Raw genomic sequence first — 27,977 nt, 5'->3', positions numbered from 1 at the left:
CCCCGCCCCGCCGCTCGCCGGGCTCGGCGCCGCCTCCCGTCGCGGCCGGAGGCACCAGGGGCTGAGGAGCGGGTTGGGGAGCGGGCTCCCGCCGCTGCCCCGCCATGGCCGCCACGATGAGGCAGCGGTTTGACCGGTTCCTGCACGAGAAGAACTGCATGACCGCCGTGCTCGAGCAGATCGAGAGCAAGACCGGCGTCAACCGCACCTACATCGCCACGGGTGAGCTCCGGCTACCGACCCCCACCCCCACCCCCGCCCGCCTCCCCTCGGGGCCGGGGGCAGGGCGGCCATGGCGGCGGCCGCGCCCTCCCCGCTCCCCCTCGAGGGCCGCCCGCGCTGACGGCTCTCCGCTCTCTCCCTCCCCGCGCAGCCATCGTCGGGGCGGTGGCCGTGTACCTGGTGGTGGGCTACGGCGCGTCCCTGCTCTGCAACGTCATCGGCTTCGGATACCCCGCCTACGTCTCGTGAGTGTCGCGACTTGTGCCACGATGACTGCGTGTGTTACCCGGGGGGGGGGCACGGTTGCAAAATCGCAGCCCTGCGCCGGGGCGCGGCCTGTGACGGGAGTTTTTTTTTTTGGGGGGGGGGTTGGTTTTTATTGGTGATGGGTGTGTATCCATTGTCCTTGGCTACAGATTTGACTAAAACAAAGAAGCGTGATGAATAACATGCACATGAATACGGTGCCGGTTCTGCTTTTTCTGACTTGGGTTCTGTTAGTGCTTTCCCTTTAGCTGCGTTTTAAATGGTGAAACATGTTTAGGAGAAAATCATAATCTTGGGTGAAAGCCTAATTTAAAGCACATGTGATGCGCTGCATGCCAGTGCCTTTCAGTGGCAGCCAGCAGACAGGTTCCGGCCCATGAAGCAGCCTGCTGACAGCACCGGTGGGCTCGATCCCCTCCCGCCCTTCCCAGGTTGGTAGCTGGTGCGTAGCGATTTCCCACATGCATTGCTCCGCCGCCGAGCCTGTAGAGCCAGCAGTGCGGGCGCGGAGGAGAAGCGGGAGGACAGGTGCTAGTGCACACGTTTTCATGGTCCCGTTGAGTTTCCTGTTTTTTGGGAGTGTGGATTCAGGATAGGCAGTGTTGCCCTTGCTAGACTACACAGTGTTACGGGGTCAGTCTGACAGCAACACCCTGGGACATCTGTGCTGTGTCCTGCTTTCAGTCTGCAGTCAAACATGGCTCCCAGACCATGAAAAAGAGCAAAAGTGGTCTTTGGTGATTAACCTTCTTCCACTATATGGGTTTCTTTTTGTCTTGCTGCTACCATGCCACTCTCCATATCTACTGCAGGATCTCCACCATCCTGATGCAGGGCTGCGCTGCGGGAAGATAAAGCTGAATTCTGGAGTGATTCCTGCTTTCATTTTTGCTGCTCTTGGTCCTGTACTGCAGTCAGGGTGCTGCCAAGTGCTATCATTTGTGCTCAGAAAGCGTAAAGACGCAAAGCATAAAGAGCACTAGCCCTGTGGTTTGTTTATTCCTCTCCTCTATTTGGTCTGTCCCCTTTGAAAAGGCAACTGAAGAGCCTGCTACCTGAACTAACGGTAGTGAGATTTGTTTCCTAGCATTAGGCAGAAAAGAGTTTTCAGCTCTTGTCACCAGCTGCAAACACCCTCAGGTGGCTTTTGCTGCCAAAGCTGCGGCTTCTGGAGGAGGTCAGGAGCTGTAAATGGAACGTATTGTGCAGGGTATTAGTTTGGTGTTTATGTAAGTGTTTCAAGCGTGAAGTGTCTGAGAAGGGTACTGAAAGAGAAAAAGCAGATGACTTTTCCCCACTTAACTTACTTTTTCTTCTGTTGTGAAGTAGATCAGTGTATCATTTCCTCACTGCCAGTGACTGAATTGTTTAAATTGAAGAACAAGAAGTACTGGGTCAGGCTTCTGTTCAGCAGAAAAGACACTCGTGAAGGAATGGGTGAAATGTCTGTGTTCTGCAAGGGAGATCACTTGCTGTCCTAACAGTTGTTTAAAATGGCAAACAGGTTACGAGGTGAGTGACCCATTAGGTACGTTCCACATGTTTCACTAGGATTTTAGTTCCGGGTTATCTTGGTCACGATCGTTACTGTTCATCTCTGTGCTCGCCTGAAAGAACATACATTGGGAAAAAACCAGAGAAGGATGCTCAGCTCAGATTTCGGTCTGTTCACACATGAAACCAGGTCAGTTTTACGGGTGTGCAGGTATCTACCTGTCAGGCCTTGTATAATGCTGTGGTTTCTTTTCTTTTGTTTGCATCGTTTGCCGTATTCGTTGTGGTTGCGTGCCATGCCACAGGTGCAAATTTCAGTGGAGAAGTGCTGGAGGCTGTAGCTGCTGGGTTAGACCTAGCAGATGGGGAGTGCCTGGCCGTCGGCGTGAAGTGGTACAGCTGCCGCTGCACTGCTGCCTGCGTTCACATCACTGCAGTGCTGGCCTTGGCCAAGGCTCGAAGCCACCGCAAGAGGAGGGGGCAACTCACTGACTAATGCCTGTAACAGCTTCAGGCAGGCACAGCTGTTTCCTCTCTCCTTCCCCCTTGTTCATGTTCACCTTCAGCTTTGCTTTCTGTAAGTCTTTAGTGGTTTTACACACAGAGGAGTTTCTTCTCTAGCGATACAAAATCTTCGCAAAAATACAAGTTTTCTGTGCCATGTCACCAGGAAAGGCCCACCCAAGTCTCTTAATGTAATCAAAATTAAGCAGTGGTTTTCCAAGGAAACGTTATCTGGCTGTTTCCAGTAAGTCAGACAATCTGGGTTAAAGTTTGTCATAGACCCCTGGTCTGATTTGCTAAAATTCTGTCAAGTGCTATGTGATGAAATAGAATAATTGTAAGTTAAAATCTATTATTTGTTTGCAGCCTTTTGTGTTTGCAGTACACTAGCATTGAAAAGTTTACCACAGATGATAGAAGCAACTTTTTATACTTAGAGCAAGCTTTAACAGCACAAGGCAGTGTTCAGACTAGTAGATGGAAGAAGTGAGTGTTGGCAGTATATAAATAACATTGCCAGTATTTTCACTGCTTCTCTAAACTTTCCAGAACTAGTCTGTTTCAGTGTAGCTCCACCCATAGCCAGTGATGGTTAACTGCCTCAAAAAAATTAGAGAGAGTGCAGGCAGGAAGGCAGCCTTTTGATAACTAAGAAATGCGTGCAAAGGATTGGAAATTTCAGAAGTGCCGTCATATTTGGTTTAAACATTGCAAAGATAAAAATAGCTTTTGGCAGTAAAATGTCTGAACTTATTCCTCATGTCTTCAAGGGAGAAAAGCAATGTATATGATCATGCCTCCCTGCTTTGGCTGATTTTATGCTGTTACTTCAGTTTAGCTGTTTTTACTGTGTAAGTGCTGCTCCTGGCATTTCACAAACAGAAAACAATCTAGATTGATTGTAGGGAAGCATAAACACACAGCTCAAGTCTTAATTTAAATACTGTCGTGGTGTCTTCGAGCCTGTCATCTAGTTTCTTTGCCTCTTCCATACCTCTAAAACAGGAACACTGCAGTTCGTTGGCCACAGTTGTTTAGAAAATGTTACATTGTTCCTGGGTTTGGTGAGAGCTGGGGTACCTAGCTGGATAAAAACTGCAAATCTGCTGTCTCTTACCAAATTTTGAGGAAAATGCTTACGTTTTACCTTAATGGAAAATGCTGTGTGATATGCTAATGTTCACAAGTGATGCTCTGCTGCCGCTGTATAGAAGTTATTTGAGAGAGGTGGCATACCTAAATGGATTCATAACGCTCGGTATAAATACCAGCAGAAAGTTAACAAGTCTGTCTGCACTTATGCTGTTTCCTTTCCCAGCTGACACTCTTTTCATGGGGCTTCAGACACTAAAAAGCGTGTTTTGAATTTTTTGTATATATTCTGCCAAATCACTTCCTCCAAACACACTTGCTTTTTGTCTTTTAGGTTTTAGAGTGCCATGTTTAAAATAAAAGACGCGTTGTTTGGACAAATTATGTGCTTTCCTTTCTAGAGATAGCACGTGGTTAGCGCAGGAGAGTGTCATAATGTTGTGATAACTGTAGGAAAATTTAAATTTATCTTCTGTATCTTAAATTTAGGTTAAAAAAATAAAGGTCTTTGTTATACAGACGGGTCCACAATCTGGATTAAATTTATTGAAAGATTTCCAGTTTGTAATTGATGCAGGTACTATTTTTAGGGACTGCGGATATGTTTGAGACATAAATGAAGGCATTTTACAAGACCATCTTGGTCAAGACGCACTGCAGTACTGCACCTTGTTTTCACTCCTCTCTTACTGTGTTGACCTCTAGCGACTTGGTTGATAGAGGCCTACAGATGTTAAAGGAATCGTTGGACTTAGATCCGCGGGGTTTGCTGGAATACATTTTTAAACTACCCTTCCTGCTGGTGGGTCGCAACGCTTCTGACATTTAACATGTAACGTTGCTGATCCTAAATGCTGAAAAAGTGAGCTGGAGTCAAAAAGTGAGATTAAAAAAAAATGTAGGTTATTGTTATTTGCGGTCGTGGTTTAACCTGGCAGCCGGTAACTAAGCACCAGACAGCCAGTTGCTCACCCCTCCATCTCCTCCTCAGTAGGATGGAGAGGAGGATGGACAAAAGGTAAAATTCATGGGTTGAGATAAAGTCAGTTTAATAAGATAACAAAGGAAATACTGCTAATGAATGTGTAAAACAAGCTATACACACACATACTGCTTGGTAGCCAATTGTGCAGCCAGTCCCTGAGCAGCGATCATGGAATGCGCAGGTTTTCCGCAACTCAGAATTTCCCAGATTTTGCTGAACTTGAGAATTTCACAGAACTCTTCAAATGCACAAAAAAACCCTGAACTCCCAGAAAAGTCCAGGCTCCTGGAAAAGAGAGAATTCCTGTCCCCCTGGCCAACCCCCACTTATAAATTGAGCACACCGCCTATGGTGTGGAATATTTCCACCGGCCAGCTTGGGCTCGCTGCCTGGCTGTGCTCCCTCCCAGCTCCCGCACTCCTCATTAGCTGAACATGGGAAACTGGAAAAAAGTCCTTGATTTCTTAGCAACAACTAAACCCATCATGTTATCAACATTTTTCTACAAGTAAACCCATCATGTTATCAACATTCTTCTACTAAAACCAAGACACAGCAGCTACTGGGAGGAAACTTAACTCTGTCCTGGCTGAAACCAGGTCAGTTGCTTTTCTTGTTTTCCTGTTTTGTTTTGTCGTGGTGATGTACTCTAGTTACATTTTAAAAGTCTCTCTTTACAGCTGTGATACTGTCCAACACAGAGAGCTGGCAAGATCTTGCTGTCCCAAAAGAAAGGAAGCCTACTTGTCGCTATGTATACGATCAGCAATATACACAATTTTTAGATGAGGGTAATGAAGCTGTCTTCAGCTGTTAGGAATAGAAGTACAAACTTTGGTGTGAGGGTCGGCAGACACTAGACAAAATGTACATTTTTTTAAAAAAGAAAAATTACAAAATTTTGTTGCTTTAACAGCTTAGCAACTGGCACCGTACTCGTAAAGGAAGTTCTTCAGGTCTATGCAAACCCAGCCCCAACCCAGGATTTAGTCCTCAGCCTAAAACTTGAAACCCTTTCCCACTCCCTGATAAGTCAATTTTAAAATTACATTCAATAATTAGAACTGTGGGATTTTTGTTCCTAGTTTAAAAACTCCTTACACAGTGATTACCACAAAAAAGTGACATTTTACTGAGATGAGTCTGGAAGCGTTGCACCACGATTTCATGCTCTACTGTATGTTTGTATAAACTAGGGCCAGACTAGAATTCTTTTGCCAACATTGCAGTAAACAGAACTGAAGAAAAGTAGTAGAGCTGTAAGAAAATTATGGTTGAAATATAGTCTACACAGTGCAGCATAGGCTGACAGGAAAACGTAACTTTAATTCTTTTTGTATTGTTGTAAGCATGTAGTAAGGGCCCAGTTCTCCTCCCTCTGGTTGCAACAGTGCTGTCTGATCTCTGTGCCTGCACCCTGAACAGTAACAGCTGTGGAGAGGCAGCCAAAACATGTGACATGTTTTTTTCCATCCAATGAAATTAGCTGTCACGAGTAGAGAAACGTTGTGTTGTGCATCCTTAGCAAGTGGCTTCGTCTGGTGGGATGAGGCATATCTGCACTACGCAGGTAAAATATGGCTTTTCGTGAAGCTCCCTCACTGCATGCCACTTGTCTTTCCTGAAGGTACTGACAAGAAAGAGAGCTTGAAAGAATTCTGTAAGATGAGCGGGGATTAGACGTTTCCACACCAGGCCTTTAGACTGTAGCAAGCAGTGTCACAGTACTGGCCTCACTGCTAATGTGGACAAATACGGCCAGCAGTGAAGCTGGTAAAGCTTAGCCCGAGATGGTGTTCACAGGTTGCTGAAGGCCACAGTGACTTTCCTTGCCAGCGTTAAGGGTGGAAGTGGAGAACATCCCCCTTGCAGCACGAGAGCTTGGGCGACTGCTCCGGGAGTGCAGAGCCGAAGGCTGCCAGAGCTCCTGCTGCACAGCACCACCCGCATCGCCTGGCCTGTGTGGCAAAACGGGCGGTAACCAAGTGGTTTGGGAGGCTGGACTGAGGCGCTGGCGCGTATTAATCCCAGCAAAAACAGCCTGTGGGTGTGTGTTTGGGGGAGGCTGGTTTTAACCTGAGTCAGAACTGGGGCACTGACTCACCGTGTGGCCCCACAAATACTTGTTCCGAAAGAGAGCAGGCCAAGAATCAGCAGAGAGCAATGAAATGAGAAGATCACTGCTGTTTTTGCAACTTTGCTGAGGTAAAATGTAGTTTGTAGAACTTACTTCAATGGTGGGCAAAGTGGCATGTGCTCCTTCTGTTGCCTCAGTCTCCATTTCCTTTGAAGAAACAAAGGTAGAACCGTTTGTACTACTGTCATGTTGTTTGTTGTCTTTGAATAGTGTATGACCCTGCATGGATAGTGAGCCCCACTTGCTATCCTGCATGAATTTGTCTGCTGCCATCTTCTGGATACACAAAATTTGGAGAAGGGGGAGGTGGTAGACTTACACCGCAGCAGTTGCGTAAGTGCCTTTGGCAGGAAGATGTTCTCTGTATCTGCAGATGCACAGCTCTGCTGTTGGAGTCAGTAACGAGGAAGAAAGATGGAAGACAGAAAGCTTTAAAATGCAGAAGACAAAATGATAAAGCAGATACAAATACTCAGGTACTTGTTTCACTGAAATGGTGCGAGATGTACAGAGGCTGCCTGCCAAGATGAGTCTGAAACGAGAGTGACGGGGAGGCACCAAACCGAGGAAGTCTGTGGTGCAGTGGAGTGTTGATTGCACAGGTGTCTGGATACATAGCTGGAAGTAAATTATTTTTGAATCACCACAACCGGCTGCGAAGAGTTAGGGCAGACCAGTAAGTATAAGCTCTAGAGGTGCAGGTAATTGTAGGGGTTTTTTTAAGTTAAACGGGACAAAAAGGAGTTATGCTTGGCTAAGAGGATCACTGATATGCCTGCCTACTCACTTAGTATAGCACTGATTTGAAAACTAAAGGAAGGGTGCACAGAATGGTCCAGTCTTCCTGGGCTTAACGGAGTGGAATTTTTTGTCTTAAACTTGTAAATTTATTTATACAAGAGTCATCTGGTACACCTTGTAAATTGCAGGGATTTGAGTGATCACTTCACATGAGACTAGAGCAATAAAACTTGTCTTTTTTTTTTCTTTATTTATGGCTTCCATATCTGGACTCAGCTCAGAAAAACCCACAAAATCCAAAACACCCTAAACTCATAACTGGTATAGTTATAATATGCTTATTCTGTGAGTACTGTATGTGTGAATAAAGTCTAACAATGTTTTGTTATGCCGCAGGTAATTCAGGAGTGTGTAACAGTCTCTTGGAAAGAGATGAGTTTTTGTCAAAAGGAGTCAGATGTTTTAAGTGAAAGACTTCAGCTTGGCAGCTTACTTAGACCAGTATCTGTTACTATCAGGTAACAGGAGCAAGTAACCACAATCGATCTAGAGTTCAGCTTGACTGATTCCAGGATGCACACAATCAAAATTGAGCCGGCTCTCTGATACTGTGGCTACACAACTGATATGAGCCCTGGGCCACTGGGGAGCATGGCAGCCTCTGCTCTTCTCTGTTGGCATCACCAGCTGGCATCACCAGCTAGCTGGGTTATTGAGGAACAGATCTGCCTAAAAATGAAGTTTTTACTTGGCTCTCCATCTGTCTGCACAAGTTGGCAATGCTGGCCCATGGCAGACCATTTTCACTGCTGGACAGGCATCTGTTTTTAAAAGAACCGAGCTGTGGTGTTTACCATCCAGCCTACTGGAAGCTGTTCCTAGTGACTGCTCTTACCTCTGATGCGCAGAACTACTGTGAATAGTTGTTTGAGGCTTTGTTTAAAGTCCTCTACAGTTAGTTTGTAAGCATCATAGAAAATCCTTTGTGATGTGTGACTACTAAACATAATTAACATGGAATTTAGTCGTGTCAGTAGAAAAAAATTACAAAAACCTGACAGTGTCTCTTTTATTTTTAAATTTGAAACTATAGGCTTTGGATGCTCCTTTCTTTGTAAGCAAGTCTTAGTGTTACGTGCTAATGAGACTGACTTATTTGTTATTGCAATGTATAAATAACCATTATGAGAAGGCTGGCCTACTGGCTGTACTACCAGTGCCTCTTAACCGGTATCTTTTTTATTTGTTGATGGAGATCACATTTTTAATGTGAGACTGATTGGCTTAAGACGTAACGTGGAGAAGAATAAAATGTTCTTGGCTTGAAGTAAGATGTATGATGTGTCTTCTAGGGTTAATTGTGCAGAGCGTTACACCCTGAGAATATCTAGTAACTTACAGAACAGCTTAGAAGAATAAGTCTAATTAGGGTGAGATTCTCATGTTGACAAGAGTACAGTGATAAATGGACAGCAAACCTATCCGTTCAGATACTCTATATAACCTACTGTACTTACTTGTTCTTGGATAAGGAGTATTTTCTGTGACTTACTATTGAAATAGTGTACAAGTAGCAAAGTATGGAGATAACTTTTGTCCTTTTATTAAACAGGGACATGTTAGACTAAGGATTTCCACTGGCAGTGTCAGCTGAGGGACGTATTTTGCATTCAGAAGCAGAATATTTGTAAAACACTTCCCTTTCCTTGACTTCAGTTAAAACTTTCATTCACTGATGGCACTGCTATATCCATTTTTTCCTTCCTTTCCTCCCACTAAATGGGATTGGGACTGGAGACTTTGCTAACAGATGCTGTTTTGCTCTTCCTTAAGAGCTGACTGCCACGTGAGCTTGTCCCGTGGTGCCTACCTGGATCAGACCATTATAGGAGGGGAAATGTGCTGTTTTCTAGAGTGTGCGAGAAAACACCACGTGTAGACGGAATGCTGGTTAAATCGGATGGGGTTTTAACTACGTGTAGTACTGCCGCTTGTGACTGACCGTGAAAGTGTCTTGTTCATGTACGCCCTTCAGGACATCTCCTTAGGGAACTACAGCAGCAGATGGTGAATGTTCAAAGGGAGCACGCCCATGGCACTGAATTTATGGAGCTCTTAAAGGCTGTCTGTTTTTATAGGAGAGAAGATAACGAAGCGTGCCTTGTTAACACAAGGATAGGTCATCTGCCCTTTGCCACAGAATTGGAGATTCTAAACTTTTTTTATGAAAACTGATTTTCATGATAACTGAGATAACTTTAATGTTAACAAAAGTTAAACAGTGCTTCCGTAAATCCGTGGATGGCTTTGGATGGTTGGAAAACAGCAAGACTGTTAGCAGTTTCACTGCAAAGCATTCTCTCACAAATAACCAAGCTAGCATGCTTATTGTAGCAAAATAAGCCTTCCCCTGTATGCTTCTAATGGAGACGTTGTCAGCAGAACCAGAGAAATTCACCTGATGAACCACTACAGCAAGTTTTCCCTAACACTGAGAAACTTTGCAATTAGCTACTTTCTGTGCTCTACTTACCCACCACTCTGACTTCCCTACTAGTCACTTGTACTTCTTTTTTCCTTCCGAAACTATGGTTTCGTACCTTGAAAATACATCAGCAGCCCTCTCTCTCTTACCTCCCATATCGTTGGGATTTTTTTTTTGTAGGGCCCCCTCACCTGGCAGCATTAGGATAACTGAGAGATGGGGGCATAGAAAAAATGTGGTTTAGAGTGGGAGGGCAGGAGCAGCTGGAGTTGGTGCTGCCTTTGAGCAGACTGCCTGGATTACTGTTTCCTAATGCTGTTGTTAGGGACAGCAGTGAGCAGACCTGTTGCTGTCCACCTGTAGAAAACCTGTCCTTCCAGTTGTGCTGATGCGGCACCTGAATAACAACGCCTTACTTGTGTGCATGATGGGGTAGGGCAAGGGCTGTTGCACTCCCCATCGCGGGACCCTACTGGCCAGCCACGAACTCTAATGGAAATAATGCATAAATTAAGTATCAGATCTTCATATTGTGTTTCAAATTAATTCAGTCCAGTAGCTACGCCAGTGATGTCTGCATGTGGTGGGTTTGCCAGCATGTTACTTAAACATAAGGCATGTTGCATAATTGATTTTTTCCCTTTTTTTTTTCTTCATTTACAGCGCTAGGAAGTGACACAGTCCAAAGGGTTTCTCAGTTCACAAACCAGGCAGTGTACTTACAGCCAGCCATCTATCTGTGGTTTCTGTTTTGTTAACCTCTCTAACTCTCAGTCTTTTTTATGGACTAAAAGAAAACTTTGCACCTTTGATATATCCCACAGATGCTGCTTCAGCAACAATATAGCTGATATTAAAGGAGTGAGTCTTAAAAGAATTAAAACTAAATTCATTAAACTGAGTCTACAGATTTTAATCTTATGGCAAGAGTGGAGAGAACAAAGGCTTTTTAATACTCTTTAAGCTTTACATTATCAGGCTTACAGTTGCTTTTTCCTTCTAAAACTTATAGTGCTAATCTGGAACCTGGTGAGTCCAGAGTCTCCGCTTCGCTGCTTCTACTGAAGAAAGCTTGTCTTTCTTTCAACTTCCTATTTTTAGAACTGTATAAACTTGAAGTGCATTCTCCTAGCAGTTGGAGAACAAAAACCCAGTTAGTTGTTATGCGGGAAGCCCAAGACTTTACTAGAGGTTGCTCCACCCTGTTCTTTGTACTGTTCTCTACACCAGAATTTGCAAGTCCTGCACAGCAAAACACTTGGCGATGCGTATACGTAGTCCATACTACATGGGGCGGGGGGTAATGGATCTCCTCTGCTCCTGTAGACCAAATGCTTGTCAGTGTTTAGAGCGTATCTTGTGGTTTATCTTTTCAAAGAGGAGTGTAGAGCACATACATTATGAGTAAAGATATTTGAGATTCACTTCAAAATCCTAAACTAGATTTAAAATTTTTATCTAGATGCTGTTTGTACCAGAAGGCGCTCGTCTGTTATGATCCCATATGAAAGGCGTTCAGATTCAGTAAAGCTTCATTTAAAATGCTATTTATTAGAGCCAGCAGAGAAATAGTATAGACAATTCTATATCCCTGTAGATTGTGGGAACCCCAAGTTGTGCAGCACTGAGTGGGCCTCCAGTGCACACACAGCGTACTGTGCTGACCTCATCTGTAGCCAGGGGTTACCCTATTGCAGCAAGAACTGAAACTGGGCAAAGATTATCCCCTCTTTTCCATGTCCCATGAGCTCTCTGTGAAGAATGTCAGGATGCTCCCTTTTTTTTTTTTTTTTTTGGTAATCACAGAGCTAGAAGAAGCTTGAGGATCTTTTCTTTTTGAACTCTGAAATGTCTCGAAAAGCTTTGCTGTTCAAAGATCCTGGGCACAGTCTTTATGAGAGATACTACTTAGTTCTCTTCTGTGGAGCATGTAACTAAATTATGTGCATTCACATGTAACAACAGACCTGAGTCGTAAAAACAACACTGTTACAGATGAGACTGATGCTACTGATCTGCTCTTTGTTTTCCTTACAGAATCAAGGCCATTGAAAGTCCCAACAAAGATGATGACACACAGTGGCTGACTTACTGGGTTGTGTACGGCGTTTTCAGCATAGCAGAATTCTTCTCTGATATCTTTCTGTCCTGGTTCCCTTTCTACTACATGCTAAAGGTATGGCAGTTCAAGTGGCCCCTCTCCTAAAACAAGACCTTTGATATAACTGGTTTAATGTCTCTTCAAGGATGGATAGATGACAGCAGATTCCATTGGAACCATTCCTGGGTCACACCTTATTTTTAGATGCTGTTTACATGTAATTTAGCACTATGAAAGTGATCTGTTTACAACTGGTGGTTTTGCGAGGAGAGAGGGGAAGTTGGGATGGGTTGGCAAAAGGGGAGAGTAAAATCACAAAGGCAGCAAAAGGAAATACTAACTTCTGTGCCATTGGAAGCAAAGAAGGAAATTGCAGCGTAGAATAGTTTAAATCATACAGACCTCATTTTTAATTAAGCCTACTTTCCTGAAAGGAAATGGCAATCAGAAGAGCTTGTTGCTAATGTGCCTCTGTTAGTGTGGTTTGACTAGCAACAATGATTTGCTTAACGTGTTCCAAGCTTTGTTTGTCAACTAAGGTGTGACTGTATTCAATCAACATTAACATATTAAATTATTCTAGGATATAGCTGATTACCATGTGTGCTGCTGGGTACAAGACATACGAGCTTGCTGGAGAGTCTGTTGTTTAGCTTACAGAACTGTTACCTATTTTTTGTTTCAATGGGCTGTTGTATTCCTTCTCTTTTGCTTTGTTAGCCTGGTCTAGCCCCACCAAAGTTCTTGAAAGGATTTGCTTGCCAGCAGTTGTGGTGGGGTCATTTAAAGGTTTCACGGTAAGGTCTGATGTTGCCAAATGCTTTTTCCATAAAATGCCTTATTTTAAAGACAAAAATTAACTTGGACATCTCGGTTACACTTCTGCATTGTTCCTTTTGAATCTTTAACAGGCATCATCTGTGCAATCATTTGGACACTTACTTCCCTAGCTCTGTCAGAAAAAGCATGTATTTGAACTGCTACTTCAAACTAAAAATACTAAATATTCTGGCCTGTCTCACAAAGTTAATTCTCTCTCCCGTCCCTCTGTCCCCCCCCTTTTTTTCTTCCTTTAATCAAAAATGAAAATATGTTTTTCCATTTTAAGCTTAACGGTTTTGCAAGGTTTTTAAGAAGAATCTGCTAATTTTTAAGTTTATCATGAGTAACACGTGTGAAAGTTTTAGTGTTGTAGTATGTTGAGACTAAGCCAAATAGTGATCAAAGTGCAAGTTCATCTGGTCTGAATAGAATCCAAAAAGCTTGCTTATGGCACTGGAAGAATCTGTTCTTAACCACTTACTCGGTTATTTCACATCCCCAACTTCATCTTACAGTTTAGCTGGATGATGACTTCACCCGTTGTCTGCAGTGGTGTATACTCACAGTTCTGAATTTGTACGGTGTGTTTTCAGAGCTTCTTTTCTAACTCCTTGGTGGTAAAAGATGTGACAATGATTTCTTCCTCTTTCTGAGGAGCATGCAGTTGAAATTGAGGTTGACCTAGAAAATAAAGACCAACCATAGATGGCTCCGATAATACTGTACCAGAAGTGCCACATTTACATGTAGTGGTGGCATCAGCAATAAGTTACTTTTCTCAGTGCAGCAGAAGCAAACACAAGGAAGCAACTACAGTAAATGCACAGCTTTCTGCGATAGCTGCTGAAGGCACATGGAAGTGAAATATTTACTCTCGGTAGTGGGTGGTAGAACAGGTTTACTTCTGTGATACAAAGGCAGACAGAAGGTGTTGGCTGAGAATCAGAAAGCGTTACTGACTGGGTGGGAGGATGGCAGTTACTCCTTGTGGGGAAAGGAGGAAGCAGCTTCCAACTTTCAGTCCATCTGCGACTGAAACCTCCTGTAGTGTAGTTTGCAATGTCTCCATCTCTCTCATGATGTTATGAAATAGAAGCCCAGATGTGTCATTCATGCAGATTTCAAGCTCGCTTCCGTTTTGCAGATACACTAAATTTGCATATTCACCTTTATTTGATACAGCTTGTAGCTTCCATTCCAGACTGAGTTTTAGCTGCTCAGTATTTCTATATACCTTGACGTGCAGCACTGAGGCACTGGTCATAGCTGCTCACATATTCCCCTAAGTCCAGAGCCTGGGCTCTGTCACCTCAAAAGTTTTCAGCACACTAGAATTGGGAGACAGGCATGTTGAAGAGTTCCTTTCAATATGTTATGAGATTTGCATATACTTTTGTTCTCCGGTTGAAAACTGTTTCGAGATTTCTTGGGTTTTGTGGGTTTTTTGTAATGCAGATTTTTTTATCTGCTTTTTTTTCCTCAGAAGCACAGGACTTTTGTGTAATTAATGATTTATTGTGTGTATGTGATCTGTTTTTCAGCACTTCTGTAAATGATTTAAAGATTTCTTTGGCATTCAGGTACTAAAACACTGTAGCCAGTGAAAGTAGCAGCTGCTGGCATCATATCCAGGTGGGTTAGACCCAGCTCATGTGTCTGCCTAAGGAAGTCACACTATTGCACAAATTCCACTCTCTCCTCTGGGTGGTCTGGAGGGTCACAAAGAATTTAGGGGGTTGGGTTTTTTCCCAGTTAACAGTTTTATCACTCTGAGCCTTCTGGACCTTTTTACAAACCACTTTGTTTTGAATAGTCTATGTTCAGTTTTGCAAGAGGCAAGGGAAAAATAACTAAGTTAGCTGTCTGACATTCTCAAGCTTTGAAAAGACTGAGATTTGCAGCTTTGGTATGTGTCCTCTAGAAAATGTGTGTAAGCATCTGTTTCAGTACATTTCAAAATGGTATAGGAATAGGTATTTGAGAACAAATCTGTAACTGCAAAAGATCTGTTTTTTTTTCTTGACTAGACTAGGACAAAGCTGTAAAATCAAAATGACTAATGTTGTTCTTAGGCAAGAATAGGGAAATTTCAATTTCTTTTAGTTTCAGAGGAAGTTAAACTTACAGTTGAGGGATTTCCTAAAAAAAAGGACAGCTAAGTAACATCTCTGTGTATTGGCAAGTAAAGTGACCATCAGTAATTGGCCAGGTATTCTTTAACAGGAAATAAAATCAATATACTTCTCAGCTTTTAATGAAAGATTACAACAGAAGATAGTATCATTTTTTCTTCCTATTATACGAAGTTCCAAATAATAGAAGCTTTTGAATATTACTATTCCACCACTTTTTGCCTTTCTTTTCTCTGACCATGCTTAATTATACTGCATTGGTTGCTACTTACTGGTGCCAAATTTTATTGCATGTTGAATTATTTATTTTAATTCATTGAAATGTTCCTGGTAGGCATTCTCACTGTTGGACACTTTACTTTGAAAAACTTTTCTTTGTCTTCTGGGCAAACACTCCTGTAAGTCCATTCTGTTCTGACACCACAATCAAATAGTTCTAAGAAGAAAACCTAAAGCTTACCTAAAGGGATGGTAAATTGGTTAGGCAAAATCCTCTGTAGAAGGCAGTTGTTAGCCCCAGGAATCAGTGATCGTTTTTGAAGAGACAGCCTGTCAAGATACCTGTCCAGCTCCAAATACATCATAACTGATTTTCTCTAGGGCAAGAGGAATGAGAAGTGGCCTTAAAGAAAAAAGGAGTAGGAATCTCCAAAAGCAGTAGCTGTTTACTGATGTGCGTTGGGGATCAGTTTTACTGTGGTGAAAAGCCAAAATTTTACAGGTGTGAAGAGCAGAACCTACAGAACATTCAGTCTTGATGTACCTTGTCTGAGAAAGAACAGAGGGGAGATATTCCAAAATATTTGGAAGGCTTGCCTGAAGTAGACTTATGTGGTTTTCGTAATTGAAAAGGGATTTTATTATATTTCTTCTTGTTGTTGTTAAATCAGAACCTTTCTTTTGAAATAACCTCTCTTGACTTTATGATTCAATGACTTAAATCACCTTGCAATGGCCAAATTGTTATTTAGGAGTTTCTTATGTAATACCAAAACAAATATTTGGATGTGGTTCTGTCTTTGCAGTTTTACAGTGGGAAATCAAAAGTATCAGGGGAAGGAGAGGAGACAGAAATGTCTGGCTAGGCACAGTGGAATTCCGAAAGGATATTGTGATCGAACTAGTTTTAGGAAAAGCTTTTGTGCTGTGCAATGTACTGGAAACCTTATAAATAATTAAGACTTGGCTTATATTTTTGAAGTGACTTTCAGAAGCTCTAGCACATGCATTGAAACATCTCTTCAGCTGCTGTAGATACTGCTGTGAAAACTGGAAAACTTCTGAAATCTAAGCTATTTAAATAAGACCTACTGTATTTAAATGCAGACCTTTAAGTTGCTTATGGGTTTATTGTAGTTTGAATGATTAGTTTGATTTTTGATGCATGATTTAGCTGATTATGTGCTGGGGGTTTTTTCCTCCAGGAGGAAGAGTTGAGTCATTGTGATTTCTCCCTCTTCCCCTCTCCTCCCAAAAACGTGTGTGTCATGGTTTGGCCCCAGCTGGAAACACAGAACCATGCGGTCGCTGTCTCACTACTCACCCACCCCGGTGGGATGGGGAGGAGAATCAGAACAAAAAAGCAAAACTTGTGGGTTGGGTTAAGAACAATTTGACAGAACGGCAAAGGGATAAGAAAATAATAATGGCAGTACTGATAGAAAGAATATTCACCGTGCAATGTTCTCACTGCCTGATGCTCAGTTCGCTCCTGAGTAGCAAATCCCCCTCCTTCAGCCAGCTCCCCCACTCAAATACCATTTGACTGACTGATTTGGGCTGGCCCAACCGGCTTCTTGTGAAAATTAATCCTATACCAGCTGAACCCAGGACATCCTCAAATGTTTAATCATATCTGGCATCAAAACAAAGCACATTTTGACTAAAGCTGGTACGGTTTTGTTTTGTATTTTAAGAAAACGTGGTCTGTGAAAACCTGTTCTGCTTTTCTTTTGTGGAGAGGCTTTTGACACAGAGTAATGTTGTACTATTTGTGTCTGAAAAGAACTGTACCATTACTGAGAAAATATGATTAGTTTTATTGCAGTTTTATCCTATAAAATCTGTTTATATATGCTTTCAGAGCTCAAGCAAATTTAGTTACAGCACTTCCTGTTGCTTAAATGTTTCGATTTTGTTTTGTATAGCTATCTTTGTATTGTGTATGGCAGTGGAACTGAAGCCAAATAAAGGTGCTTCAGCAGTAAAGACAGATGCTTGTAATACATGTAATAGCTGTCTTTCCAATCCGCTTCGCAAGATGCAGAAATAATACCCCACTCACTGTGGAATTTGGGGATTTTTTTTTCCCAAGAGAACACATTGTGCTAGAAAAGCTATACCTAAACTGTGCCATCCAAAAGCATTACCCCTGTCTGTGTGCTGTGTGTACCTTGGATATATCTTTCCTCTTTGTCACTTTAGGTCTGGGATGCACACAGTCCCGTTCTTTGCCCCACTGCATTTTCAAAGCAGGGAGGCAGAGATGACAGGGATATGTTTTGGCTGGATTTAGGGACCTAGACTTTCAGTCAGGCCTGTGCGGCACAGTTTAGAAGCAGCCAGAGAAACTAATGTTTTGTCTGATCAGGCTTCATACTTCTACCTTTAAAAAAAAAAGGTTACCAGATTCACTTTACTGCTACAGCCTTCCTTCTTTACCCTATCAGTATCTATTAAATTATTTCAATATAAAGATTCAGTGTATGTAACTATACTGATGTGCGTGCTCATTGGACTGTGACCGTACAAAATGAAGGGGACGACGTGCTGTTCTAAATACGTTCAAGTCTGTGGCAGAGTTGGGAAGGCGCGCTATGCCTTGTCTCTTACTCATTTCTTCTACTTAATGCGGATGTTCTTGTTCCTTGCAGTGTGGCTTCCTGTTGTGGTGCATGGCTCCAAGTCCTTCTAATGGGGCAGAGTTTCTCTATCACCGAATTATCCGGCCTTTCTTCCTGAAGCATGAAGCTCAGCTCGACAGTGTTGTTAAAGACCTGAAAGACAAGGCTGCAGAGACTGCAGATACCATCACTAAAGAAGGTGAGGAAGAGACCGTTCACTGATCGAGTAGGAGGAATTTCCTGGGGAAATTCTAATATTACAGTTAATATGCATAATCTGGGGGAAAAAAAAATTGGAAGAAGACTAATTATAATGGAGAAGTTGAATTTGGGTGAAGACAGCCAGAAAGGAGGATAGCAGTGGATCTTACCTTCTAGGAGTACAGTTAGCTAGAATGAGTGCGTGCGTGGAAGAAACAGCTAATTAGTTTGTGTGTCTTCCCACCTTACACACCACTATAAACACTCTCCCTAGAGGCAGGTCCAAAGATATACCTTCCATAAAGGCAGTTATTGTTTCAGTGTATTCTTGTATCTCCTAAAATACAATCTAAAATACCTGGTAGTGTAGAAGAGCTGCCAGCTGTGTAGTAAAGCAAAGCCTTTAATTCCAACAAACAGCAACAATGTGAAATGGAATTTTCCCATCAGGGTTTTTGCACTTTTCCTTTCGCTGAAAATCAAAGGATTCTGAGCCCACTTTTAAAGAAATTACTTAAAATTTATTCTAACCAAATAAAAACCTATCACAGCCTGTAGATTGCTTAATTTTTGCTTTTATTTCCTCACATTCTAAGGTGATGCCTCATACTCTAAAAAGTAAAGGTTTATTTAAATGTAATTTGAGACGGAATTTATTTGTAAGATGTTTCAAAGCACCTTAAGCCTTCTTTCCACCAAAAAATGCATGCAGTCTCATTTCCTCCTACCAACTTAAGCAATTTTTCTATTGGTATTTAAACAATCTGCCTTCCTCATGGGATTTTTCTATCCTCATGCCATCGTTTGTTCTTTCTCTTTGCTATTTTTACACGTGAAGATTTCCACATACATACATTTTTTTAAGAAATCATGCACATCATCACATGCACACATTAGCAGTATTCCAGCCCTATTTCATCAGCTTGGTAGTAGATTTCTTGCCATAAAGCTGTATGTACTAAAAACTGCAAGCAGCTCTATTTTATTGATAAAGTAGTTGTAAGTCAGTCTGTGCTGTTTATTGTGCTGCTCCTTGGTTGATGCTGGAAAGCCTTTATATGATTAGTTTTATCACTATGTGTGTGTGTACATGTATACAAAAGCTGTCATCTTCTTTTGGGATACTTCTTGTGTGACCAAAAAATACAAGAATATTGTTTTATGCAGCTGAAGAACACTGAAGAAGCCACTTAGTTTGTAAGCCTCTAAAATTAAACTTGATTTTATTTTCCTGCAGCCAAGAAAGCAACAGTGAACTTATTGGGTGAAGAAAAGAAGAGCACTTAAGCTATTAACTGGATAAAGTTTCCCTACCGCCTCCTTTATGAAGCTTGATGTTACTGGAAACTGTGGTATAATTTTAATAATATTGCCTTGGAAACATTTTGGTATATTAAAGGAATGTGTTGTAAGTTTGCTGACTGCTTTGCTGTGTCTGTATAGGAAGTAAGCGTTTTTATTTAAAGGCAATGCAGTGGGCAGCATCTGAAGCTTAATGAAAATATTTTCATTCGTCTTCATGCACAAGAAATCTTTCAGTAATCTCCTTTTACAGTACCATAAATAAAAAGAATATATCCTACAGGCTCTGCACTTTAGTTGTCTCTTTGTGTATGTAATTACTCTTAACACTTTGTGGTGCATCTGGTAACATGAAGCTGTAAGGAAAATACTAGTCTGAACAGATCTTGAATATGCAGGGAGTTATTGTGAGAGATGCCATAACGGATGTACTCCCCACCAATAAAGTTGTAAATGATGAGATTACATGTTCTAGGCACCTGATGATAGAGATTATTCACTGTTGCATGTTTCATTGTAACAATAATTTGGTACAGTGTGTGTATTCTTAAATGAATAGATACTACATATAGGAAAGAGTAACTTTGCTCAAGTGATCAAGCTTATAATAGCGTGAAGTAGTTTCCCAGAAATAGATGCATTAAAGTGCACAAGATTAGCACAAGATGACTAAAGTACAACTCCTTGCCTCTTCTTGTTAAATAAAATTGTCATCTAAAATTGTTAGTAGAGTGCCTTTGAAGATCACACTCAAAAGCACAAACCACCTTTTGCTGAGGAGTGGTACCACTACAAACACTTTCTCCTAAAGTCCTTTTGAGATATTAACTGCCTGGGGTACTACATCGTTAGTGGGATGGAGTACATCCTCCTGTGAGCTGCTGTGCTCGTAAAAACCTGAAATCTCCTCTGGCTGTGCTAAGAACAGCTTCCCATGAGCACTGACCAGTCAGTAAGAATGCAGCTGAAGTTGTTAAGAGAATAAAGGCTTTTTTGCAATCAGTGGAAAAGAATTTCTTTTTTTAGATCTGAATCTGTATATGCTCTTTTGCACTGCAGTATTTTCAACAAATTCAGCACGAGTCACTGAAATCTCCCTATTCTCATCTCCATGCTGATGTTTCTTTAAAGCCCACAGTAAGGCAATGACAGTTCTTAACTTGCAGAACATGCAAGTTGCAAGCAAGTTTTGCTTGCTTGGTTTTGGTACCATAAAGAGCAGTTTGTGGTCCGCATTCTTAACTTCAAAAGATTTAAAATTGACTTTTGAAGACTTTTGGCTTTCTGCAACAAGTTGAAAATTTACAGTGAATGTTTATATACCAGAGACAAGTACTGCAAAAGAATGAAGCACACAGTGCAACTCAGCAGGTCACTTTTAAATCTGAGAGATACGTATTATAAGAAGCGATGTAGAAGTGTCTTAAGAGAAAGCATTTTCAGCTTTAAGCTGGCAAACACAGCCCTTACGGCTGTCAGCTTGGACAGGGAACCATCAGACCCACTGTGCATAATTTTCTGTGGATCAGCACGCAGTTTGTCATGTGAAGCAGGAATTGTGAAATGCCACCGCTAACCATTCCACGACAGCTTCTTGTCACGAGTGGATGTGCAGAGTATGGAAAAGTTTCCAGCAAGGTTGTAGACGTAGCAAGTAAAAAGTTTGAAGTGACTCAGCATTTAAGTGGTTTAATTTCATGTCTTATCTCCCTCTGTCTTAAACCCACTAAACTTTTCTGTAAGCCATGCTAAATCCTAGGGCTGTGTTTTAAGCACTGTCAGCTGTGTGTGTAGCAGTCATGTGGCCCATGCAGTTTAGCTTCACCGCTTGAAATAAAGATACTGAGCCTATTTGATTTAGGTACAAAGTACTATATATCTTCTCTAAAGGCTGCTGATAAATCTTAGACTTTCCAAGCTTAACAAGGTCTGTAGTAGAGACATAACTTTATTTTTCATTTTTCATACTACCCAACAGTTCTTCCACTGTGTATTAATGGGGATAAAATATTTCTTTGTAAGTGTTGAAACACTCCCTTACGTCTCTTAGAGCTGAACAGTTATGCTTTAAATGAACTCCTTGTCTTCACAAATTGATATTTCTTGACCAGCGGGTAAATTCAGTGCTCCTTTGTCAGATTTCTACTTGAATTATAACTACCACCTGTTGTTAACAGAACTTGATCTTGTTTGCCTTGATGCAAGTAGAAATGACTGAATTTCTGCAGCAAGTTATCCCTTCCTGCAAGTACCTCCACTGGGCTGGCCCCGCAGACCAGGGCTCTTCTCCCAGTCCTCTTCACGACATTTATGTGCAAATGTTGGTACATGCATCTACTCCATGTCTGTGCTGATGTTTTAATGTGCTAAATAAAAACGGACACAAATAAAGAGATTCTTACAGGACTGGTGTATTGCCTCAGTGTTTCTTAAGAACCCTGTACCTCAACCCTGAAAACCTGATTACTTTCAGGGGCAGAAGGTCTTTACAGGATATTCACTTTTTTTACGCAAACTTTATTGGTGTGGAGCTAGTAGACCCCTCTCTGAAAGCCTGAAGACAGCGCTGCTGCCTGACGAGTGGTTCTCTGGGTGCAGCCAAGCTGTTGCAGAGCACCAGGCCGTAGCAGAAGGGTTCGGAACACACCTCTGTTCTCAGCAGCCTGCCCAGCGTGGCCTTCCGGACCGCAGAGCCTTGCTTACCGCAGGAATCACCAAGGTTTAGTGTTCTTTAGCAATGCAGAGAGGAAAAATGGTAAACTACAGGGATTTCAAACGTTTTTCCTCGCCCATTAATTTTCTAGTGTTCCATACATGACCTAAACAAACAATGCTGCGTAGCTACAGTGGGGGGAGGTTGTGTTACACTTACAGTGGTAGCAGAAGCAGCGGTACGTAGGAGATTTCTTCTCCGTTATCCTACACATTTCCAAACTCAGCCAAAAGGAATAAAAGAGAAACATTTTAAAAGCCCTATAATGATAACATCACCATTAGTGATACCAAAATGAAATTGAATTCTTCAAACTAAAGATGGTTAACAAAGAATAGAAATTCTTGTAAGTAGTGGAGGATGTGACTGACACTTGCCAGGTCAAACCCTCACAACTTTTTTTGACAAGTTTAAGAAAGTGTCTTGAGTTTGCATTCCAGTCTTGTCAACTCTGGGTAGTCTGAGAATCAACACGAAAATGGTACGACATTGCTTCATCACCTCCCGCCCCCATTTCAGACTCCACCAACAATAAAGTCCCTGTGCAACAGAGGAAGAACAGAGTCCGGAAAAACGAAATCTCAAGTTCTTGTAGGTCATGAGAGACTGTCAGTATTTCCTGTAAAGCACACGTTTGGCAGCCATGCAAACAGAGCGACCATGAGTCTTGTCCAGAGAACGTCTCCATGCAGCATGATGGAATGGAACAGTACCTGGAGGGTAACAGCCCAGGACCACTGCAGCAGTCCTTGGCTGTACAACCACGTCGACATAGTATTCTGAAGGATACATTTCCTACTGGTACATAAAACATTAAGATATTCCGGAGCAGAAAAATCCTCAGATGACCACATGACCTCATGAACTAGTCAAGTAAAAATAATTGAAGATGAACTTCCTTGAATTTAGCATCTTTTGGAAGGCCATGTAACTGACGCCGTTGCTGAGGCTACGGAAGTCCACAAAACAAATAACACTTTATATACACCTGGCGTTCGTATTATTGCAGGAAGAAAATTCTGAACGCCTTCAACTAGACATGTCTTACGTTCTGCTATCTGGAGAAAAACCCAGAACAAAACAAAAACCCACGCCCAAAAAAGCTCCCAAAGCTGGTGTCGTGGTTTAACCTGGCAGTGAGAACCACCCAGCAGCTCACGCGCTCCTCCCTCCCACCACTGGGATGGGGAGGAGAATGCGCAAAGAGTAAAACCCACAGGCTGAGATAAGGGCAGCTTAACAGGCAACAAAGGAAATAATAGCAATAAGAAGTATGCAAAACAAGTGACACACGGTGCAATTTTGCTCACTGCCCGACAACTGATCAACTGTGCAGTCAGTCCGTGAGCCGCCGCCGTGGAACCCGTGGATTTCCTGGAGCGCGCAGATTGCACCAAACTTGCGAATTTTGCAGAACTCACAGGAGAAGCCTGAACTCACAGAAAAGGGAGAATTGCTGCCCTCTCTGGCCAACCCCCCTCCATAAACTGAGCTGACATCCTTGGTAGCGAACACTTCCACCGGCCAGCTTGGGCTCGCTGCCTGGCTGTGCTCCCTCCCAGCTCCTGCACTCCTGCTCATCAGATGAACATGGGAAACTGGAAAAAAAGTCCCTGATTTCTTAGCAACAACTGAAAACATCCGTGTATTATCAACATTCTTCTCCCACTAACTCTGAAACACAGCAGCTGCTGGGAGGAAAATTAACTCCAGCCCAGCCGAAACCAGTACACACTGGCAGATGAAGGGCAGACACACGCGCTGTTTTACAAGCAGCATCACGACTGCGCGGGGTACTCAGCTCCTACCTGGCGTGTCCCCGGCTCCCTCCCAGGTCCCACACTACCTGCCAGTCTCCTCCCGCCCCCCTGACACCAGCTGCTGCGGTACTTTCCATTCTCCCGTCTTTTCAGGGCCGTTAGCAAAACTTGTACCTAATTCGCAGCTGCGCATGTGCTGGCTGAACACCCAGCATTAAACACTGTTTGGTCGAGCAAACTGCCAACCAGGAAGGACAAACACTCGTCCTCCTTGCCCCACCAGCGACACAGAAAGTTTCCTCACTGGGTGATGCATTACCATAGTCTTATCTCCTGGTCTGACCACTTAGCTTCATGACTTACCGGAACTCACTATCTTGGCGACCTCTGCTCTTTGTCTCGTGCCAACCAAATGACTCAGCAGGCTCAAAAGCTATAAAGCAATAGATTATTTATATTAAGTCTTTTTTCTTTAGGGGAAAAAACCCTCTCTTTTAGAAGTGAGGTTATTTTATCCTGTGAGGTCAAATAACCCTGTAAAGGCCAGTCTGTAACAAGAAGCAGCTAATAACTGGTATCCAGTGACAGGGTGCTTGGGAATGGTGCAAACCTGCGCCAGGGGAGGTTCAGACTGGACATCAGGAAGCATTCCTGTATTGAGAGGGTGGTCAGACTCTGGAACGGGCTTGCTAGAGAGGCGGTCAATGCCCCAAGCCTGTCAGTGGTTAAGACGCACTTGGACAATGCCCTTCATACCACACTTTAGCTCCTGGTCAGCCCTGAGGAGGTCGGGCAGCTGGACTAGATGGTGCTTGTACGTCCCTTCCAACTGATGCAGTCTGTCTGTTCCATCCCACTCCAACACAGGTACAGCTGCAGCCGCAGAGAAGGAAGCAAGGGTGCCACGCTGTCTTCCACGCCCTCAGTACAGCACACACGAACATCCCAGATGTACAGGCTACCCCAAAAGGGAGTTATGGCCTAAAGGCTCCAACCATTAAGTGCACACGAGGAACAGTACATAAAAACAGGCAAGTTTTTTTTAAGAACAGCTATTTTCTGCAGATGCGGTCTTTGAGAAATCTGCTTCATGGCTGAAGGTGAAGAACTACATACGGTCACACATTGTTGTCACTTCCCAAGCTAGAACACATTTCAAAATAACCTTCTCAAATCCTCTTTATATTAAGAACTGAGTAATGATGGTTGTGCTTCTGGCACAGCAGCTACGTGCCCTCTTCCATACAACCAAAATAATAAAGCATCGATCTCACAACAGTGCTGAATTTTCATTTTTATCATGCCAGTGTTGACTGCCTGTGTCTTCAGACCTGCTTAATGCCCAGGGTCAATGTTCCCACCCATTGCTGACACAGAAATCGCTACAAGGATCGTTACACGGATTCCGAGCTCACGTGTCCATTTCAAGTGCTTAATCTTTGTCTAGGTACCCAAAAAGAAGTATACAAAAATAACAAGTATATGCTTTTAATTAGCTAGAGTCGTATCTTCTGGAGGGACCCTAGCTCAATAACCATATCCAATATATCAATGCCCCCTGAGCTGCAGAGCAAACGTCCCTCCGGCGGTGCACATCTCTCTGTTCATGTTGCCACCTACAGAAAACACACATCGCAGGGTCTCTCCAGTAACTATACTGCTTCAGCAGTTTCTCACAAAGAAAACGTAAAAGCAAGACAGGTGGAACACAGACATCCATTATCACCCAGTTTTTCCCTCAGAAAAAAAGATTTTTTTTTTTTATAGCATTGAGATCAGCAGTTGCAGTATTCCTGTGGTTTTACAGCACTTGCAGTCCCACAACGGCCTTGAAGCATGGTGCCTGTTCCCAGGAACTGACGGGGGTGGCAGCGAGAGGGGAAGGGGGAAAGACCTGCAGACTGTCCATCTTGTTTTCATCTTGTTTGTTTTCAGTCCTCTGAAGAACCCCGTTTATTAAAAAAACAGGAAATAGAGAAATGAAAGCCTGGTTTGCCAGCTTAACCCTGGCAGGAAAGGGGAGTTGTGTTTAACGTTCTGACGCCCAGTTTAGGAATAAATATTGCTCACATGATACACTTACCCTAAAGCCAGACAGAGATCAGAAACAGGAAAACGCTGAGCTCGATCAGACATGGGGGATAAAGAGGCAGGGGTTGGGGGACTCAGTCTTCCACCTCCTCATGGCAGTAATCATCTGATTTCCTAGCAGTGCACAATTTCCTTAAAAAAAAAAAAAGTCAGCTTTACCCAAAATATCCCTAGGGCTTTCTTTGTTAATTTGATTAAATCCCAGTTTTATACATTTGAGCTCAATGTTACTCGCTTCAGAAATCTCTCTCAGACTTTCTTGTAAGATCTTTACACTTAAAAATAGCTAAAATTTACTATTTTGGCTTCTTTGATCGCGAAATTTTGGTAAGCAATACCACTAAGACTCTTTCTCAACATACCTACCATAGGACAGGCAAGTTTGTAAGATACTTAATTTCTAGTCACTGTAAACAGATCTCCCACAAGACTCAACCTCCACATTTTTCAGCTGTCTCGTCTAGAGCTCCGACTTACAATACTTCAGCATGACACGATCGTCGACTTGGCCAGAGTCATTCCCCTCCACTTAAGATCACAGAGCTGAGTTGCCTGGTACCAAAAAATTTTCAGAGAGCTCTCAGTTTAAATAAAAGTTTCAGAGAAGTGACCCAGCACTTGGGAAAAGCCAGGAATAACTCCAGCCCCATAATCTGTGGGCAGTTGTGGTCTTCCATACCACAAGTGCGTCTTCCACTCTTGCTTGGATATCTCACTTGGTACTTTTCCCCGTGTTGCAACCAACCTGTAGCACTTCTGTACTCCACAGAGTGGATGCACCTAACAACTTCTGATCACATCTGGTTGTTTTCTGTAACAAAAAAAACTTTCAGATAGCACCTGTTCCTGCTGCTCCTACCCCACAGCATCCCACCAGCTCGCAGAGATACCATTTTAACTCACTTCTCAAAACCTCGGTGCGCTTTCAAGGCCAGACAATCCGCAGGTAGCTTGTGTAAACCGTTACATCAGCAGAAAAAAACCTGAAGGCACTTGTATGTGAACACAGTCAACTACAGCCGTAGAATACAGGATTTCTTCTCCCAAGCCATCCTGCCTCAGAGAGCCTACACACTGCTGCTCCCACACCGGCACAGGGCTTGCCCTGAGCAGCTCTGTCCCGGCAGCGTTTGAGTCTGGTACGAGAGCAGCGAGAACGAGAACGCACCCCCTCCTCTGGCAACCAATGCAACGCAAGAACCACATCACAGCGTGTCACGGAGAGGGAACGTCACCGACGCCAAACTACTCGCATGCCGGGGGCTCTGCGCAGCAGCACTACCGGCACCGACTTCACAGGGCAGGGTCAGCTCACATCTGTTTGCAAACGATGCAGTGGCGTGGAACAAGAAATACTAGAACGTAAGAAAACCCAAACGACAAGCACAAGTAACCTGAGCAGGGATATCAGGAACTTGGTGCCAAGTTCCATTACTTTAGAGTAGTCATTAAATGGCTAGATACATTTTGCATGCTGTTTATCTTTAAAATGGGCAACAGGTGATGCCATAGAGCAGCACACCTGATGGACAAAACCTGGAAGAGATTACAGCCACACAAAACATTTATCAAAAATAACCTGATAACTTGCTTCCAGTGGTCAGCTGTGAAAGCCAAGTCAGTTGAATGCTTTCATATAGTAAGGATTAGAAAACTCATGCAGGATTTTTGGTTTTCATCTCAAAACAGGTACTGCTGTTTCTTTTCCCATCCCCTAATACTAGACTACCCCTCATTTAACTTGCACAGTTCATTTCTTAATTACTGGGACAGAGCCTTGCTACTGGACAACTGTTCTGACCAACTCATCTTCTGCAAACAACGTTCTGTCCCTGTCTGTGGACTACATTAAAAAAAAAGAATTCTTTTAAGTTACTAGATACTGCAAGCCTCAGACATCTGAAACAGTCAATTGACAGGTAGAAAATAAAGCTATGCTTCCCAAGCTCCGAAACAACAACCAAAAATAGGGCAATAGAGTGTCCCATATTATACACGACACAAAAGGGAGCCATTTTTTTCAAATTATCTTAAAACTTTACAGTATTATCCTCACAATACATGCCACTGACTTCATTACAACAG

At 42.8% G+C, this 27,977-nt stretch overlaps 1 protein-coding gene across 1 annotated transcript; it reads left to right on the top strand.

Annotated features, from left to right (window-relative positions):
• Positions 1–20: 20 nt before the first annotated feature.
• On the top strand, positions 21–21,734 carry REEP5 (receptor accessory protein 5). The gene is made up of 5 exons (XM_075411243.1): positions 21–222; positions 374–467; positions 11,965–12,103; positions 17,856–18,024; positions 19,264–21,734. Exons 1-5 carry the CDS (start codon positions 105–107, stop codon positions 19,311–19,313), a joined length of 570 nt encoding a protein of 189 aa, XP_075267358.1. The 5' UTR covers positions 21–104; the 3' UTR covers positions 19,314–21,734.
• The last annotated feature ends 6,243 nt before the right edge of the window (positions 21,735–27,977 follow it).

This window comes from Opisthocomus hoazin, chromosome Z (assembly GCF_030867145.1).
Source record: "Opisthocomus hoazin isolate bOpiHoa1 chromosome Z, bOpiHoa1.hap1, whole genome shotgun sequence".
Taxonomy (NCBI): Eukaryota; Metazoa; Chordata; class Aves; order Opisthocomiformes; family Opisthocomidae; genus Opisthocomus; species Opisthocomus hoazin.
The sequence above is the reverse complement of the archived record's forward strand: the minus strand, read 5'-3'. Positions and strand labels throughout refer to the sequence as shown.